General features: G+C 35.6%; 1 protein-coding gene across 2 annotated transcripts in view; it reads right to left on the bottom strand.

The window, feature by feature from the left end:
- LOC148948386 (uncharacterized) overlaps positions 1-17,500 on the bottom strand; it is a 148,980-nt gene that overhangs the window by 82,291 nt on the left and 49,189 nt on the right. For both annotated transcript variants that reach the window (XR_016142218.1, XM_089094320.1), the window contains exon 3: positions 10,434-10,492. Coding sequence is in view for 1 of the 2 variants with exons in the window: in XM_089094320.1 (XP_088950446.1) it covers positions 10,434-10,492 (59 nt within the window). In the remaining variant the exon portion in view is untranslated. The remainder of the gene's footprint in view (positions 1-10,433; positions 10,493-17,500) is intronic.

Here is a 17,500-nt window from a genome sequence, read left to right as displayed (position 1 = left end):
AAAAATAAAAGTGGATCTACAGCAGAGCCAACGTTTTATCGTTGACTAAGTAAAGAGCAGTGTGTCGTCTGAGCGTAATTTTGTATTTCCCAGCCACTTATATAGAAGAAAATGATAGTAGAAACTTTTAAGGGGTTTGCCCTGTGGTGGCGCAGTGAGATAGATCTCTGCTTGGTAATACCAGACGCGAAGTTCTATCTCAGTTGGAACAGCCCGCCAAAGGACCCAAAATTTGAATCCGGTGATGAAGCTATGTGAAAGTGTCTCCATATGAACCCAAACAAGAAAAAGAAGAATAAACGATGGGAAACGATTTCCCATTCGATGGGAAATCGAAAGTTCCAGGGGCATATTCAGAGGCCGAAAGTATTTAGAGGACAATTACTACCCTTCAATTGAAATGTCGAAAAATTCAAATACCTTGTGTCTATTGTACGCAATACCAGTTGGTGGAATTAGAAAATATATTTCTGCCCGCATACCAAAGGCGTGGGGAGCCTTCACGAATCTAAAAAGGCGCTATGGGCGAGACATGAAATCTCGACAAAACCAAAGTCAGAGTCTACAAAGCATCCAATTAAAATTTGCGTGAAACACTATATACTAAACACGACGAGGAGTAATCACTCAAGAAAGAAGAAGCGACAGCGTTGGACACGTTTAATTACCGCTGTAATCGTTACATACTTCGAGCCAACAGGGGTCTAGAAACCTCAATAGCGAATTAAGAAGCCGTTGCGGTCAGTCTGAAGAGATATCTCTCGTCACCAAAACGCGTCACCTTAAGCTATTTTGTCATACTTTGCGTCACCCCAAAGGTACGATATGCAAGTATGTCGTACGCTATCTACAAGCCAGAACCCTTCTAGAGACCGCAGCCGCGAGGACAGAAAAAAACATTCGGTTTCAAAAAGAGGACCCAGAACTGTGGGATGCTTCCGGAGACATGGTTGGAGGTGGGGCAGGGACTGGCTGAAGAACATGAGGGAAACTGCAGTCGATAGATTAAAGTAGTTGTCGGATGTAATTTCAAGGTCCATTGGTGCTGGACAAAACAGTTCTTCGCCTGGTTCCCGCCGAAAGTAAAAGAAGGAAGCAACTACTCTTTCCCGTTCCTCTTTCATCCCCTGGGGGCCCGATAGTTCCACATAGCATCCGATCAACATTTTTAGATAACGATTTAACTAAGAATTATCAAAAAAAAGATGCACCTTCAGGCAGACATGATCTATACAGTTCCTGAAACCCCACATGCAAGTGGCCTATTCTTCCAAAGTGCATTTCGATAGAAAAGGTAGACATGTCGCAGCTTGGTAAAGTAAGATTCTTGCAACGAATTTAACTATGAGACAGAATGGAGCTTGAAAAAGGCTTGAAAAATTGAAAAATGAACAAGGCTTGAAAAATTTCAGCCGTATCAACTCAGACCAAAAGGATTTACTGCACTTGAATATTTTTGATTAGCCCAGACAAAAGGAGTAACCATATTTAGAATATTTTTCGATGAACATGAAATCTACAATTGGCTTTCCAAACCAAAACAAAAGGCGTCCTCGGATTAAATTCGATGATTGGAATTTCTTGTTTTGATCAGCTTAGAGGGTATGTGCCCTGGGCCAAGGGGAAGCGTACGCCCTGGGCCAGCGAAACTTCCACAAAAACATTATATTGTGTTCCATTGGCTTGAAATTCTATACCCTTGAAGTGTATCCCCTAAGACAAGGAGGCCTCAAAGCTAAAAAAAACAGAAAACTCTCGGTCAAGAGTGCTCAATTCCATTAAATGGGCCAAAAACCTTGAGATCGGTAATACGGGTATTATTAATACTCATAGGTAATACCGAGGATGGCTGTCGGACTACTATGACGTCGGGCATCATTCGAAAGGAAACAAAGTGGGAATGAGAATAATGGAGGTTTAAAAGTGGTAGCTCTTCTAATCCCATGTCAACATGGCTTCATGGTTGAAACACAAATGTCACTTTTAAAATATTTGGGACATTCCACCCATGTTTCCAACCGATCTACGCCTAAGCTACAGAATTTCGGTGAGGCGGTGCGAAAGCGTTTGAAGTCCTGATTCAGTGTAAAGACGGCTAAGTCCAAGCTGTGGACTGACTCGGTGGGCATGTTGGACCTTGTTTGAACTAGAATAGTGCAAAAATCAGTAATATATATGACTGGGAACTAAAGTAGGCAAGTGGTTCCACTATCAACTCTAGCCCCACATACCATGGCCCACTTTTTAGCAGAAAGGCAAACATGTCGCAGCGTGTTTGAACTGAAATTATAAAACAAGACATACGCGAGTCTGTAGCTCCTCGGACACTAAACCAAGCCCCTCAAAAACCTTGTTTGAACCGAAATAGATGGTATCCTAGCCTAGGTAAATTTAGTAAAGAAAAGGAAAATAATAACGGCTACCGACTGCTGCAATTTTGTAGGTATAACAATGTTGTTATAACCAATACAGTGTCTGGTCATAAATGGTCCATAAGTTAACGTGGTATTCACATGATGGTAACACAGCAAACCTTATGGATTATGTTATCGTGAACCGAATACTGAAAGGATCAATACAAGATACTAGGGGTGTATAGGAGTGTTGTTATTCATGTTAAAAGTAAAGATCACCATCTAGTAGCGTCTACGGTTAATTTAAACCTGAAATTTCGGAAGGGAAATTACGTCCAGGAAGTTATTATGTTGGTAGATTCCAGGACGAAAATTTGAGAGAAACTTTCCAGGAATAGTAGAATACTAAACTGAAGAGTTAAAAATTTGACAATGTAGAAGATGAATAGAATAATTTTAGGAAATCAATTTGTGAAGTTGCTGGTGGTCTTAAGGAAGAAAATTAGGAACGCAGCTAGGAATATTAGTGAAAAAGCTTTTTGTTTAATAGAAAGGAGAAGGGGCTCGTACAATAATTATCTGAGTGATTGATCATATGAAAACAAGATGAATGTAAAGAAAGTGGAGAAAGCATTAAAATATGAACTAAGAAGGGGTGAAGTGGAGGCCATGGATCAAATTGCCGAGGATCTAGAAGATGCAGCTAGACGACAAAAGAGTAAAATATTGTACTGGCTTATTAATGAATTGAGAGGGAGTAGTCAATCCAGATAAGGCCCAGTTAAAGATAGGTATGGGGCCACAATTAGTGATAAGGAAAGAATTAAAGAGAGATGGGCAGAACATTTTGAGAATTTGCTAAACCGAGATAAATTGCAGGAAAAGACATAAAGGAAAATGGAAAGTTTGTGATACCTTGCATCGGAAGGAAGATTTGTTTTGTGAGGAAGAATTCGCTACAGTTCTAAAAGGATTAAAGAAGAATAAGGCCCCGGGTGCTGATACTGTGTTAAATGAGTTTCTCATATATGGTGGCTCTGAGGTTGGAAATAAGTTACTGAAGACTATGAACATGATTAAGTTAGCACTGTATAAGAAAAATGATAGGAGTGAGTGTGGTACTTATCGAGGCATTAGCCTGGTCTCTGTAGGTAGCAAATTACTTAGCAATGTGATACTTTTAAGACCGAGAGATGCTGTAGACAAAGCAATAAGAGAAGAACAGTGCAGTTTTAGAAAGGATAGAGTATGTGTTGACCGAATTTTCACTCTTGGGTTAATAATTGAGAAGTGCCTGCGTTATGAAACCCCTTTGGTTCTCATTTTTATATATTATGAACGAACATTCGATTCTGTTAATAGAAGAGCTTTAGCGAAGGTTTTATCCTTGTCAGGTATACCAGACAAATACATTCAAGTGATTAGTGCAATGTACGAAAATAAAACTTCTACGGTTAAGGTAGGAAATGAGGTTAGCAGCTGGTTTTGTATTAAATCAGGAGTTAAGTAGGTAGTGTTATATCCCCTTTTATACGGATTATTTTGATGAAATATGTCTTAAAGGGCACAGGAAAGGCAATGAGAGAACAGGGAATCAAATGGGGAGGAGAAACTTTCCTGGACTTAGATTATGTTGATGATTTAGGTAACCTATCAGAAAGTACGAGGAACGTGAATGAAGTTTTAGATGTTTTGCGACTGCTGCAATTTTGTAGGTATAACAATGTTGTTATAACCAATACAGTGTCTGGTCATAAATGGCCCATAAGTTAACGTGGTATTCACATGATGGTAACACAGCAAACCTTATGGATTATGTTATCGTGAACCGAATACTGAAAGGATCAATACAAGATACTAGGGGTGTATAGGAGTGTTGTTATTCATGTTAAAAGTAAAGATCACCATCTAGTAGCGTCTACGGTTAATTTAAACCTGAAATTTCGGAAGGGAAATTACGTCCAGGAAGTTATTATGTTGGTAGATTCCAGGACGAGAATTTGAGAGAAACTTTCAAGGAACAGTAGAATACAAAACTGAAGCGTTTAAAATTTGACAATGTAGAAGATGAATAGAATAATCTTAAGAAAACAATTTGTGAAGTTGCTGATGGTCTTAAGGAAGAAAATTAGGAACGCAGCTAGGAATATTAGTGAAAAAGCTTTTTGTTTAATAGAAAGGAGAAGGGGCTCGTACAATAATTATTTGAGTGACTGATCATATGAAAACAGGATGAATCTAAAGAAAGTTGACAAAGTATTAAAATATGAACTAAGAAGGGGTGAAGTGGAGGCCATGGATCAAATTGCCGAGGATCTAGAAGATGCAGCTAGACGACAAAAGAGTAAAATATTGTACTGGCTTATTAATGAATTGAGAGGGAGTAGTCAATCCAGATAAGGCCCAGTTAAAGATAGGTATGGGGCCACAATTAGTGATAAGGAAAGAATTAAAGAGAGATGGGCAGAACATTTTGAGAATTTGCTAAACCGAGATAAATTGCAGGAAAAGACATAAAGGAAAATGGAAAGTTTGTGATGCCTTGCATCGGAAGGAAGATTTGTTTTGTGAGGAAGAATTCGCTACAGTTCTAAAAGGATTAAAGAAGAATAAGGCCCCGGGTGCTGATACTGTGTTAAATGAGTTTCTCATATATGGTGGCTCTGAGGTTGGAAATAAGTTACTGAAGACTATGAACATGATTAAGTTAGCACTGTATAAGAAAAATGATAGGAGTGAGTGTGGTACTTATCGAGGCATTAGCCTGGTCTCTGTAGGTAGCAAATTACTTAGCAATGTGATACTTTTAAGACCGAGAGATGCTGTAGACAAAGCAATAAGAGAAGAACAGTGCAGTTTTAGAAAGGATAGAGTATGTGTTGACCGAATTTTCACTCTTGGGTTAATAATTGAGAAGTGCCTGCGTTATGAAACCCCTTTGGTTCTCATTTTTATATATTATGAACGAACATTCGATTCTGTTAATAGAAGAGCTTTAGCGAAGGTTTTATCCTTGTCAGGTATACCAGACAAATACATTCAAGTGATTAGTGCAATGTACGAAAATAAAACTTCTACGGTTAAGGTAGGAAATGAGGTTAGCAGCTGGTTTCGAATTCAATCATAATTTAAGCAGAGTCCTCATCCATTACCTTTAAAATGGATCATCTTGCTGAACTTTGTGCAAAGTAATAAAAGAAAGGCGATGAGAGAACACGGAATCAAATGGGGAGGAAAACTTTCCTGGATTTAGATTATCCTGATGATTTAGGTAACCTATCAGAAAGTACGAGGAACGTGAATGAAGTTTTAGATGTTTTGCGAGTTTAGGTTACTGAAATAGGTTCAAAACTTAATATTAAAAAGACAATGTCGCTCACGCTAGGAATAAATGAAAATGAAAGAGTTACATTGGGTAACGAAAAGATTGATCAGGTGGACAGCTTCACTTACCTTGGTAGTATTATTGGTAAAGACGTTGGGAGCAGTGAATTTGTTAAAAGTAGAATACTCAAGGCTCAGAGTGTTTTTTCACAGTTGAAAAAAGTGTATATAAATAGGAAGATAAGAGGGCCAAGATTAGAATATTGAAAGTTACAGTGATGACAGTGGTCAAGCATGGTTCTGAAGCGGGGGCGCTCCGAAAAACGGAAGAAGATTTGCTAGATGTTTTCCAGAGAAATTGTCTACTAAGTCCTCCTCATCTAGATAAATAAAATCTTTTTTGGGTATTTTCATTGAAAAATACCTTTTTTGGAATTTTCATCAAAAATTGGAAAAAATATAAAAAACACCCCCTCTTGATTTGATAATACAATTGCCCCCACTCCCCCTTCTAAATTCTCGTGAATTGGCACCACTGTATATACACAGCTCTTTGTCAAAAGTAGTGGCAAAGCATGGAATATCCAAAATTCTTTTTGTTTTCTGGTTTACCAACTGCCTCCTAAATTGCCACCATGGATACAAAATAACATCCTAATTCGGCGTTAAAACCTAGCTGACTCAAATTCAACAGTAGAAAAACTGCTAATTCGGAAAAAACTAAAATTCTGCAGTTTTAATGCATGAACGGAAAAGTCTGCTTTTCAAATTGTACTTTTTTTTATTTTATTATTTCATTCATTTATTTTTCATTGTTACGGTTTTTGGAATAACCTATTCGGTTTATTCCCTATTTTTTCCCCTATTCCCTATTCTAATTCCATGATTGAACACTTATTATATTCGATGGGTTTTCAATCAGGTACGTCATTTCGCGAAAATATAGGGGAAGAAGAGCAAAATGTTATTTCAAAATAGGGGAGAAAGGGCAATTTTCTTTATTTGTTTTTTCAATGAAAATACCAAAAAAAGCTATTTTTAAATGAATATACCAAAAAGGGCATTTTTCACAACATAAGGGAAGGGGTAAAAGAGTGTATCCCGCTGACCCTTCTGCGCAACTGATGCCCTTGTTTTCAATTATCACTATTATTCATGGGGTTGGAGGATGTCGTAAGGAAATATATAAGGGAAATGGGTGATTCCTGTGAGGGTGTAAAGAGGGAGATTTTTAACAGATTGGGATGGAGAATGAGCGTACGTAGCTGTCTTGGCTTCAGGTCGCTGGGTACTGCAGTGAATTGTTAGAAGTAGTATTAGTAGTAGTATAGTCAAAAACCGAGTTTTTTGATAAAATATCGTACAACTATGGTTATTTTTAGCGTGGCCAATCAAAGACAAGGCGCACAAAAAGACCGATAATTAAATAAGCATCTGAAATCAGTTTCTTTTCCCAAGGTTTTAAAAAGTGGTTTCATAATACAACACAACATTATACGAAGAGAACCAAAATACAGTAAATTGTTAATTAAACTTTTTATCAATAAATTCAGGACAATTCTTAAATTCCTTAGTAATTTAATACCTTGATAATTTATGCATTGTTAATTCTTTATTTATACATGTGGATAACCACAAAAACCGCATGTTTCAATAAAATGTAACATAAACTCGATCATCTTCTGTCTGGCCTGTGAAATAAAAGGAATGAACATACAATTATCCGGCTAATTTGCAGAGAACTTTTCGAGCGCAAAGAAATCTTAGTAAGAAATCCATATCCTTTGCCTATTCCCTCAACATTAATGCTACTGAGAATTCAAATTCAAACTAATTAGTTTACAGCTAATTTAAAATTTGTGCTAATTATATATAGCAGTTTTGAAGCTAAACCCATGCAAATTCTATACTATGGCATAATGTAGCTTACTATTAGTCCTATTCTATTTGTATTAGTCCTATACTGTTGTCTATTCGGCCCAAATCCTTAGTCACTAATTAATGGTTCCTTTCTCTCTCTCTCTCTCTCTTTCTCACTCTCCGTCTCTCTCACTCTCAGCTATTAGTCCCACAACACTGTTGTTAGTAGTCACAAACTATTAAGGACACCCTGGCGGTCAATCATTTTGATCAAAAGCTTCCGTCAATCAATTGATTAAAGCATGATTGACCGTCTAGGAACCTGTTTGACGCTTAAGTCAAGCATTGATGGTGATTAATGGAAATTTTGAATGGCTCTATGGGTTCCTAAGCGGTCAATCACGCTTTAATCAATTGATTGACGGAACAGTCTAGGGTGTCCTTCAGACCCAGACTATTGCTTTTAGTCCAATACCACTGTAAACTATTAGTGTCGTACTACTGGCAACCATTAGTAGCTTATTAGTGATTATTAGCCCATGCTATTGCTCACATACTATTAGCTACTATTAATCCGATTATATTAACTATTATTAGTAACATACTAGCGCGTTAATCCTATACTATTGTAAACGATGGATCCAGGTTACTATTAGTCCCATACCATTGATTATTGGCCCTACAGTATTATATAGGCCCTACAGTATTATATAGGCCCCATCCTATAGCTTTGCCTTGAGACTCTAGGAGATACGGTTAAAAACCTGCCTGTCACCAAATGCTCAAAGAGAGTGGCAACCCTTGAGGTAAATATAGTCAAGTAACGACATAGCTTTGGGCTGCTGTGTCGGCCACAGATAACTTAATACTGCGATTAGTTATTATTTCTTTACGCTACTGTTCCTATACTTTTGTATTCTATTAGTCCCATACTATTGGTCACTATTCATCCTATATAATTGATTATTAGCCCCACACTGTTAGCCTCTCATGGAGACATGGTTCAAACCTTCCTGGCATAAAGTACTCAAAGAGAGTGGCGACACTTGAGGTAAATATAGCTAAGAAACTGACACAGCTTTTGGGCTGCTGTGTCGGCCACAGGTAACTCTGTGCTGCGATTAGTCATTATTTATTTGTACATTATTAGTCCTAGTCTATTGGCATTAGTCCAATAATTTAGTATTCTATTAGTACTACACTATTGATTACAACTAGTCCTTTACTATTGGTTATTATTAGTCACATACCAGTAGACCCATACTGCCGGTAATAGACCTATAATGTTTTATACTAATTGAATTACGGCCGCAACCTGTTTAAACCGTAAATTGATTGATAACAGAATTATTCTAAAGGAGACTCTGGAGATACGGTTAAAATCAGCCTGTCACATAAGGAGAGTGGAGACTCTCCTTCACATACTGAAGGAGAATGGCAATTATTAAAATATATTTAGCCAAGAAATTGTAACTTTTTGCCGCGATTAGTTATTTTATTATTTTTTAAACTATCAGTCCCATTCTTCAGGCACATAACATTGGTTACTATTATTCCTAGTCACATACTATTAACCTCAAATTGTTATTAGTTCTATGATATTTCATATTGTTGATCCAATACTATTGCCAAAAGAATTAGTCCCATATTGTTAGTTATTGGATTCATAATATTAGTCCAGCACTGCCCATTATGGCCAGTCATAATACCTACTCTTCATAGAATCTATTATAATAATAATAAAGAGCACTGTTATAAATTATAAATTAATTTCTTTGTGGCTAATCGAACCTTACGGTAGCAATAAAGAACACAAATTTTGGTGCAATATTGACTAAACTAATATGGCCTAATCTTGCCTAATCTGAGGTTGAACAAATCATTTTTTCCCTAATCTTCTACAGAAGACGACGAATCTAAATCTCTTCCATTTGATGAACAAAGAAATACCACAACAAGGTACAATAAATGGCCTTCCTAATATCTAACCTCTTCACCCCCTGAAAAAGAAAACAAACTGAGACTCTCAACCTAGGAAACGGCCCAAGAATTCCAACCCGGTCAGAAGAAAAATTGTTCCTAAGAATATAGTTACAACAATAAAAATTAAAAAAACGTTCACCATCCAACACTGTACAACAACCAAAAAGCCCTTTAATTCCCTTTCTCTTCCTTCACGATTAGAGCCCTGACAGTTTTTCGATTTCTCCCATAATTTTCATAATTACCGTAGTATTCGCCCAATTTGTAAGTTTCGTCTTGTAACTGTGTAAAAAATTGTTGCCTTCGAAGACTATGTGATATTTTCTAAAGGCTGCTTCTATTAAACGTGTCCTAAGGACTTTTTAACATACATAACGACCCTTCAAAATGAGCAATAGCGGCAAACAGTTTCTATATAATTAAAAGTTTCTGTAGATATTTTGTCTATATTTAAGTAGCGTTCCACATTCAACAAATAAATAGAAACGTAAATAATAAACAAATAAATACGAAGTAAAAAGTAATTTATACAATTTAAAAAGTAAATATAGGAAGTGAATATATATATAAATATATTTCAGAATTTTGAAAGTTTTTCTTCGTTAAAAAAAGAACCTCATTTATCAACTGCTTTTTTTCTTTTTTAATTTCCAAAAGAATACTTTTCACAATTTTGATTATCAAATTCTTACTCAACCTTTACTGTCGCCCGTTCCAATACATTTTCTATAGTATATTCTCAAATCGACAGAAAATTTTACTTTCACTTCTAAGTTAATAATTATTTCTCAGGCCAGGTAAAATTGACAGAAATAAAAGTTTTCGGATATTTGGCAATTACTACCAAATAACTTCCGATGATTTCTTGGCAATTAATTTTCTAGATAGAGAGAAAAAAAAGGAAAGGCTTACGAAAGACAAAGGGTATTCCTCCACGAATTGGCTTCTTGCCATCAAAAACTGCTTGCTTACTGGAAAAAAGATATACATTTTAGAGACCATCTATTACGCTTGTACACATTCTGATTATATCCGTTAATAATAATGATAATTTATTTTTAACCCACTAAAAGTAAATAGAAAGAGACCCATCAAGAGAGAGAGAGAGAGAGAGAGAGAGAGAGAGAGAGAGAGAGAGAGAGAGAGAGAGAGAGAGAGAGAGAGAGAGAGAGAGAGAGAGAGAGAGAGACAAAAAAAACGAAAATATCACAGATTTAAGATCATGAAAAGGCGGCCAGCCAGTTTGACCAAATTTAGTTTTACATATTTTTTTTATTATTATTTTAGAGCTTTTGATGATGCTTTCAATTGACCCTTAAACGAAATTTTAATCAAAAATTCCAATTGTGATAAGGTTTTGATAGACGTTTTTTTAAGTTTTGATTGATTCCTAAATTTTTAGCAAAATTAAAAAAAAAACGATTGAATCTTAAATATTTTAAAATTATAATGAAAGTTTTGATTGGATTTTTTATAGTTTTAACCTTTCGATACAGTTTTTGAAAGACTCCTAAATTTTGATCAAATTTTGCCAAGGATTTAAATTCTAACTAAGATTTTGCTTGACTTTCTCTTAGTGTTAGAGATTTTGACTGATTCTTAAATTTTTACAGTAACAAGAATATTTCCTGAAGCGGCGTTGACATGCAGATGTACCAATGTGTTCATGCCTGAACATGCGTGTCTGGCCATGCACTTGCTTGCTTGGAAGTACGGCCAGACATACAGACTTTTCTTGCAAAAGTTACCATATCTGGAACAAAGATGAAAACTCGTAGTTGCAGAAAATTCTTCTGGAAGAAATTGCCCCCTTTAAAAAATAGCAATACAGATCTTCAATCTTAAAGGGTGGGGGTGGGGGGGTTACTTTATACACGTATTCTCGCAAAGGGTAGCAAATCTGAGACAATGTCAAAAGATGACATTTCCATTGGTGCAAAAAAAAATTCTTCTCGAAGAAGCCCTTCACTACCCTTTGGCAACATTGTGGATTGATTCTCTACATGGATACAGGGTTCGATTCCAGCTGCCGCAAAGTTCAGCTACATGCTTGCTACTGTTCCTGTTAAAAATTCCATGCGACTGAAACGTTGATTCGATGCCCGATGTGCCATAAATGACCCTGGAGGATCTTTATTCTATCCCTTTTTTAGAAGCTGACCCCTTAAAAATAGGAAAAACATATAATAGAAGGAAAAAATATAGTCCCGTCGAATGGTTTTCGACCCTAGAGGGCATTGCAGGATTCTCCGCCAAGTTTTCTTGCATAAGGTATCATATCTGGAACAATATGAACATACGGAAACGCCAGACTTAAGCGCATATGATACATATCTTCAGACTCTTGAACTACATGCTTGCCTGTCACTCGTGGCAGCCAAGCATAGAATAACATCTGGACGGGAGTTGTATCTACATTGACGTCTTGACAGACACGAGTCTAGGCACGTAGGTCCACTAGGGACGTGTGTGAACACCGCTTAAGAGCAATACCAAATACAGAAACAAAATCTTGCAAAGTGTGGTTGAAACAAACACTGGGTTTAACGTAAACCAAAAACTAGACAATTGCTGTATCAAAAATGATTAGCATATTTTTTTTCCTTTCGATATTGCCAACATACACAGCTTCAGATTTAGTAGTGGGACAAACGTTACCGGGTTTGATCCCCCCGAAATTTTGTCCGACTCTTAAAAAACTAATAAATATGCATATAAACTAATTTTTGATGCGTTTTATTTTTTTACACCCCCCCCCCCCAACAAAAATACTGGATACGGCCTTGTCCGATCTCAATAGGGACTATAACCTTTTCTTCTTTTTTTTTGTTAATGCAGATATTCATGATAATATTCGACATGACAATTTACATTTGATTTTTTTTTTGTTTAATTAATAAAAACAACTGAAAAACAAAAGGAATCTTCTGTCAAATAAATTTACTTTAAAAATTATTAACTACTTTTAATTTGCATAAATTAACTTATTGTTATTACTTTTTTGGCTTAAACGTTACAATTTATACAAATGTAACAATGTATACATTATCGATCAATAAAATATCGTTTTAGATTCCAAACTAATAAAGTTCTTTTTTTAAAACTTAACAATATTCTCTATTAATAATCGAGAAAAAAAAAAAAAAAAAAAAAAAAAAAAAAAAAAAAAAAAAATGGGTATTTAGTCTACAAGATGATAGATACATTAAAATTAGAATCAGCACTGAACCTCTTGTACTTGGTTGGATTGGAGAAAAACTTGGTGTCAGTCTGCGAGAAGAAAAGGGGTTTGTAGAAATTTTCTTTCAAAATTTAGGACATTTAGGTGAATAACCACCAAATCGTAGGTATAAAAGAAGAAGAAAATATTCACAACTATAACGAAAGGGGTGGACTAAAGGGCAACCACAACCCCTACTCCCTGGGCGATCAAGAATAAAAGAGAAAAAACCTCCACCTAAGATTTTTCGCATGCTATCCTCTTCTAAAATTGTATGTATTTATACCCCCTCCCCAGGGAAAATTATTGAGGGCATCTTTGTAGGTTAGCAATTGTTCGATAGGGATTGGAGAATATTTAAATATTAGGAAAGTTTTAATTAGGCGAAAGGCCTACCCAGACAAATAAATTACACAACAGCCAAAACAAAATCTGGTTTATTTTTTGTCATTTAATACTGGCAGCCATCCACAAACAGCTAGTAGGCACAGTGACAAAGCACGACCAAAACTTTACCTGCATCATTATTTATTAACTAAGTGCTTTCACGCTTCTATAGATAGACATTTAATAAATTTTTTTTTTAGCTACACATGGCATAAGCACCCGCATAAATTTTCTAGAGGGAGGGGGGAAGCAAGCCTGGAACTTTTTTTTGAACGAATTGGAGAGCAAAGATTTGAAGAAAAGGCATTGTTGCAAGACAAAACGCCATATTTTGAATGATTTATCTATTTTGCGTATCTTGTAGACACAGAAGAGGGGGGGGGGGAAGCCACATACATTGTTTGAGCATAGTTATCAGAATAATCTGGTGGCTATATGTAAGCTTTGGACACAGATGTCCAATCTGTTGAACCTTCCCAACTGAGAGACGAAAATGGAATTTCATATAAACAAACAAGATTTAAGTAACATCAATGCAAACAGCAGTAGTTTCAAAGATGTACTGTTCAAGGACATTTATGGGGTAGGGCTAATAATGAGTTTACTTTATCAGACATAAACAAAAAACATTTACGCTTGCTGACCAAAGGTCTGCGTAGCGCAGGTACCGATATCCTGATTCTCTGCCTTCGGCTGGGAGCGTAATGCATGGTTGGGAGCAAATCATCCGACACTTCCCGTGTCACCCCCCCCCCCCCCCAGATATCTCCACGTGCGTCACTTGGAGCAAGGCCGACTCTGGCTGAGCTTGCAGGGTCATACCGCTGACCCCGTTCCAAACCAAGCAATCAGGGATAGCAGGACTGGAATCCCTGCCCTTACGGACATAGGATTTTAAGTTTACGGTGCCAACCACACGGCCAAAATTTTGGCCAGCCAAGTCTCAAATGTTCATAGGGCGTTCTTGCTATCAATATATTGGGGGGAATGAGCCTGATGTACAAGCAAGACAAAATGTTATCTATCAGCCAAGTGTTAACTTTTTCTGAAAGAAACTTATTTTTTCATCTAAGTTTTATGTTTACTAAGTTAGAAAGTTGCAAAACTAAATGGCCCCAAAATTTCATGTACCCTTCAGCGAAGGGCCCTAGTGGATTTCAAACTATATCAATGCGGGTGTATAAAGATCTAAGAGGATTAGAAGATACAAAGCAGTAGATATGTATTAAGAATAAAGAAGGAAATCTGCATAGACAAATTCTGAGACGTTGTTATACGTAAACATAAGATGCGCATAGCAAGGAGTGTCCCGCAACATCCATAAAAAATATCCATCTTGCTAACCCGACTAACTTGACTACTATTTGATTAACATACTTTGAATTAGAGCATACACATCCTTTCAAGACAAACTTTAAAAACATTTTTGATATTTTGGTTGAATATTTTTCAATTATAGATATATTATTTTAATAATATTTTAAAGATATTTCAAAGGTATTAGTGGATCCAGTAAAAGTTGTTCAACTACTTTCAATTACGTTGCTTAAGCAGTTTAACTACTCATCGATAAAATATTAAGCAAAGTTTCGGAAAGTGATTGTTTAGTTTTCAATTTAACATCACATGAATTACGGATCATACTTTACAAATAAAGACAATGAATATTTAAACAAATTAAAACTGTAATGTACATGTTTCCTTCTGACATGTTCGCCCATCAAACCATCAAACTTTGCAACCTCTTCTACAAGAAGAGTATAATTTTTCCCTCGAAACGCAAGCCCTTGAACTCCTAAAAACGGTATTATACATGATAAACGTTTGAGAACTTGGTTCCAAAATTCTATTTATCCACCAATAATTATTTTTCTCTTCATCAATAGTTTTGTTCAGACGTAAGCTTAGGGATAATTCTCGCCAAAACTGACAATTTTTTATTTGGGCCGGGGACTTCTGTGCTTGTTCAAAATCTTGGCCAAGTTTTGCCAATCAGAATAACCTTGGTCACAGGCAAGAAAGGAGTTTTCACTGCCAAACAGTTTGCAGGCAAAACAAAGTACTGAATTTTTCAATGGTTAGCATTAGTCAAATTCTGTGGAGTTTCCTGTTATATGCTCCCGAAGGCTTTTTACTACTTGACATAAAGTATAACTTGTTTATAATGGGGCCTAGCACTAACAAATCGAAATAGAGCAATACAGTTCAAGTTGGTCACTTAAGTCAATGTAACGAACGCAATGTGAATGAGAGGTGAAACTCCGATTCAGGATCCCGTGTCGCCACGCGGACGACACAGTACATAGTTATGTATTTCCGGTCAATAGAAATGACTAAATAATATGGTTTGATTATTTGAATTGTAAACACATAGAAATTTTAATTTGAAATTCCCTAAACTGTGGTCATTTTGCAATAATAAGAATAACTGATAGAATATTTGCACTGTTCAAAAACTATAGGCACTAGGAAATATCACCATAAATAAATGAAAATACATTTTCCTTCCATTTACCTCACGAACTCTATCACATTCCCTCAAACTAAAATGCTTCTTTTCAAACGCAAAAACTGTTTAAGTCGCTTCTAAACTCATTATTGTTAACATCGGTATTTTTTAGGCACACTGTAAACTGCGTATATTTCGTTCAGAAAGGAAATAACCTGCACAATGTGTGTATGTGTCGATGTCTAAACGTGTATATAAAGGTATGTTGCATACTCAACTGTTAAATTAAAATTCAAAACTCATATAAGTTGATGAGTATTAAAAGGCATTATAGGTTAGAGATGCGACCTTTGCTCAAGGGGCCCTACGCGACCGCTTACTTCGCTTACCCCCAAGAGCCGCCCCTACATACGGCCATAACCAGCACCAAAAGGACAATGTGTTTATATCGTTAGATTCATTAATTTCAGATTTCTCCAAAAAAAGCTGAGTAGAAAGGATTGTACACTATCTGCCATAAATGTATATTAGTGATCATTTCTTGGGTCTGAGAGCCATTTTCGTGCTATTTAGTACACACAAAGCGAACAAGCGTATAATCTCTTTATTCAGGCATGCATATTAGGAAAATTTTTAAGGATTTTCACTTTTTGGATAGATCATATAATGGTATTACTTAGACTGTATCTTAAAGAACGACATAACAATTTTTATATTCTTCCGTTTTTGCAAATATCTTCTAGTTGCCGCTTTGGACTCGCAACCGGAACATCTCGAGTAGATATGGCATTTTTGATACTTCTTCAAAAGTGGATCAGCTTGTGGACAGGTCTGCTAAGCGTCGAGAAAATATTGTCGACTCTGCACTTAACCGTATAGCTTAATGGTGCTGTCTAAGTAGCTGAGAGGTTATTTTTCTCGCGTCTTTTTTCTACTTAGTGTTTTCATTTTTTTTTTTACTTTCCTGTATTTTTGTACTCAAGTGCATTTCGTGCTTGTTAAGAAGGGTTGAATAAAATATTATTATTATCATATGCAGCGCTATTGCGCTGCCAATGAGAGTCAAACTCAAAACGAGTAGAAATTAATATGAGTAGGGTTCTAAACCCCAAGCTTTCTAAAAGCCAGAATATAATTTGTAATTTACTGAAAAAAAATGAAAATTTTTTCACTTTTCTAACTTTAATAAATCAAAAATCAATTAAGATTTTAAGGAATAAATATCAGCATATATATATATATATATATATATATATATATATATATATATATATATATATATATATATATATATATATATATATATATATATATATATATATATATATATATTAAATTGACAATGCACGTTTTTGCAGTAAATTCATTTGAATTTTTTTTCAGTAAAGTACAAATTATATTCTGGCTTTTAGGCAGCTTGGGGTTTAGAATCTTACTTATATTAATTTCTGCTCGTTTTGAGTTTGACTCTTATTTATTGTAATTTATGTTTGTTTTGGGTTTCATTTATTTATTGATGCTGGTTTGTGGTGGTTGCATTCTTGGTAGATTATTTGATTTTATTTTTGTTCATTTTGGTTTAATGGAGTTCTTCACTTTTTTTAAAAACTAATTCTGTTGAAAAGTTTTTTTAATTAATTCTTATAAAATAGAAAGTTTTTCATGGGGTAACCTGAATCTCAGCTATCGATTGATGGAAAAATTTTCGTCTTAGGTATAACATTAAAACCGTAGGACTGCAGAAACCTAACATACCAAAAACTTGCACTAAGATCATAAAATTTAATGGTTCATTCAGATGTACATATTTTCTGTTTAAACACCAAAAGTTGTTTTTAAAGCTGGTTTTAGAATAAGAAAAAGTCTTCCATATAGCGATTTTTTTTTAATCTGAATTTTTTTCACAGAGAGATCAAACAGGGA

This window comes from Artemia sp. Qi Xiang Cuo, chromosome 9 (genome assembly GCF_049724085.1).
Source record: "Artemia sp. Qi Xiang Cuo chromosome 9, ASM4972408v1, whole genome shotgun sequence".
Classification (NCBI taxonomy): Eukaryota; Metazoa; Arthropoda; class Branchiopoda; order Anostraca; family Artemiidae; genus Artemia; species Artemia sp. Qi Xiang Cuo.
Note: the sequence above shows the minus strand (reverse complement) of the source record. Positions and strands in the feature narration are given on the sequence as shown.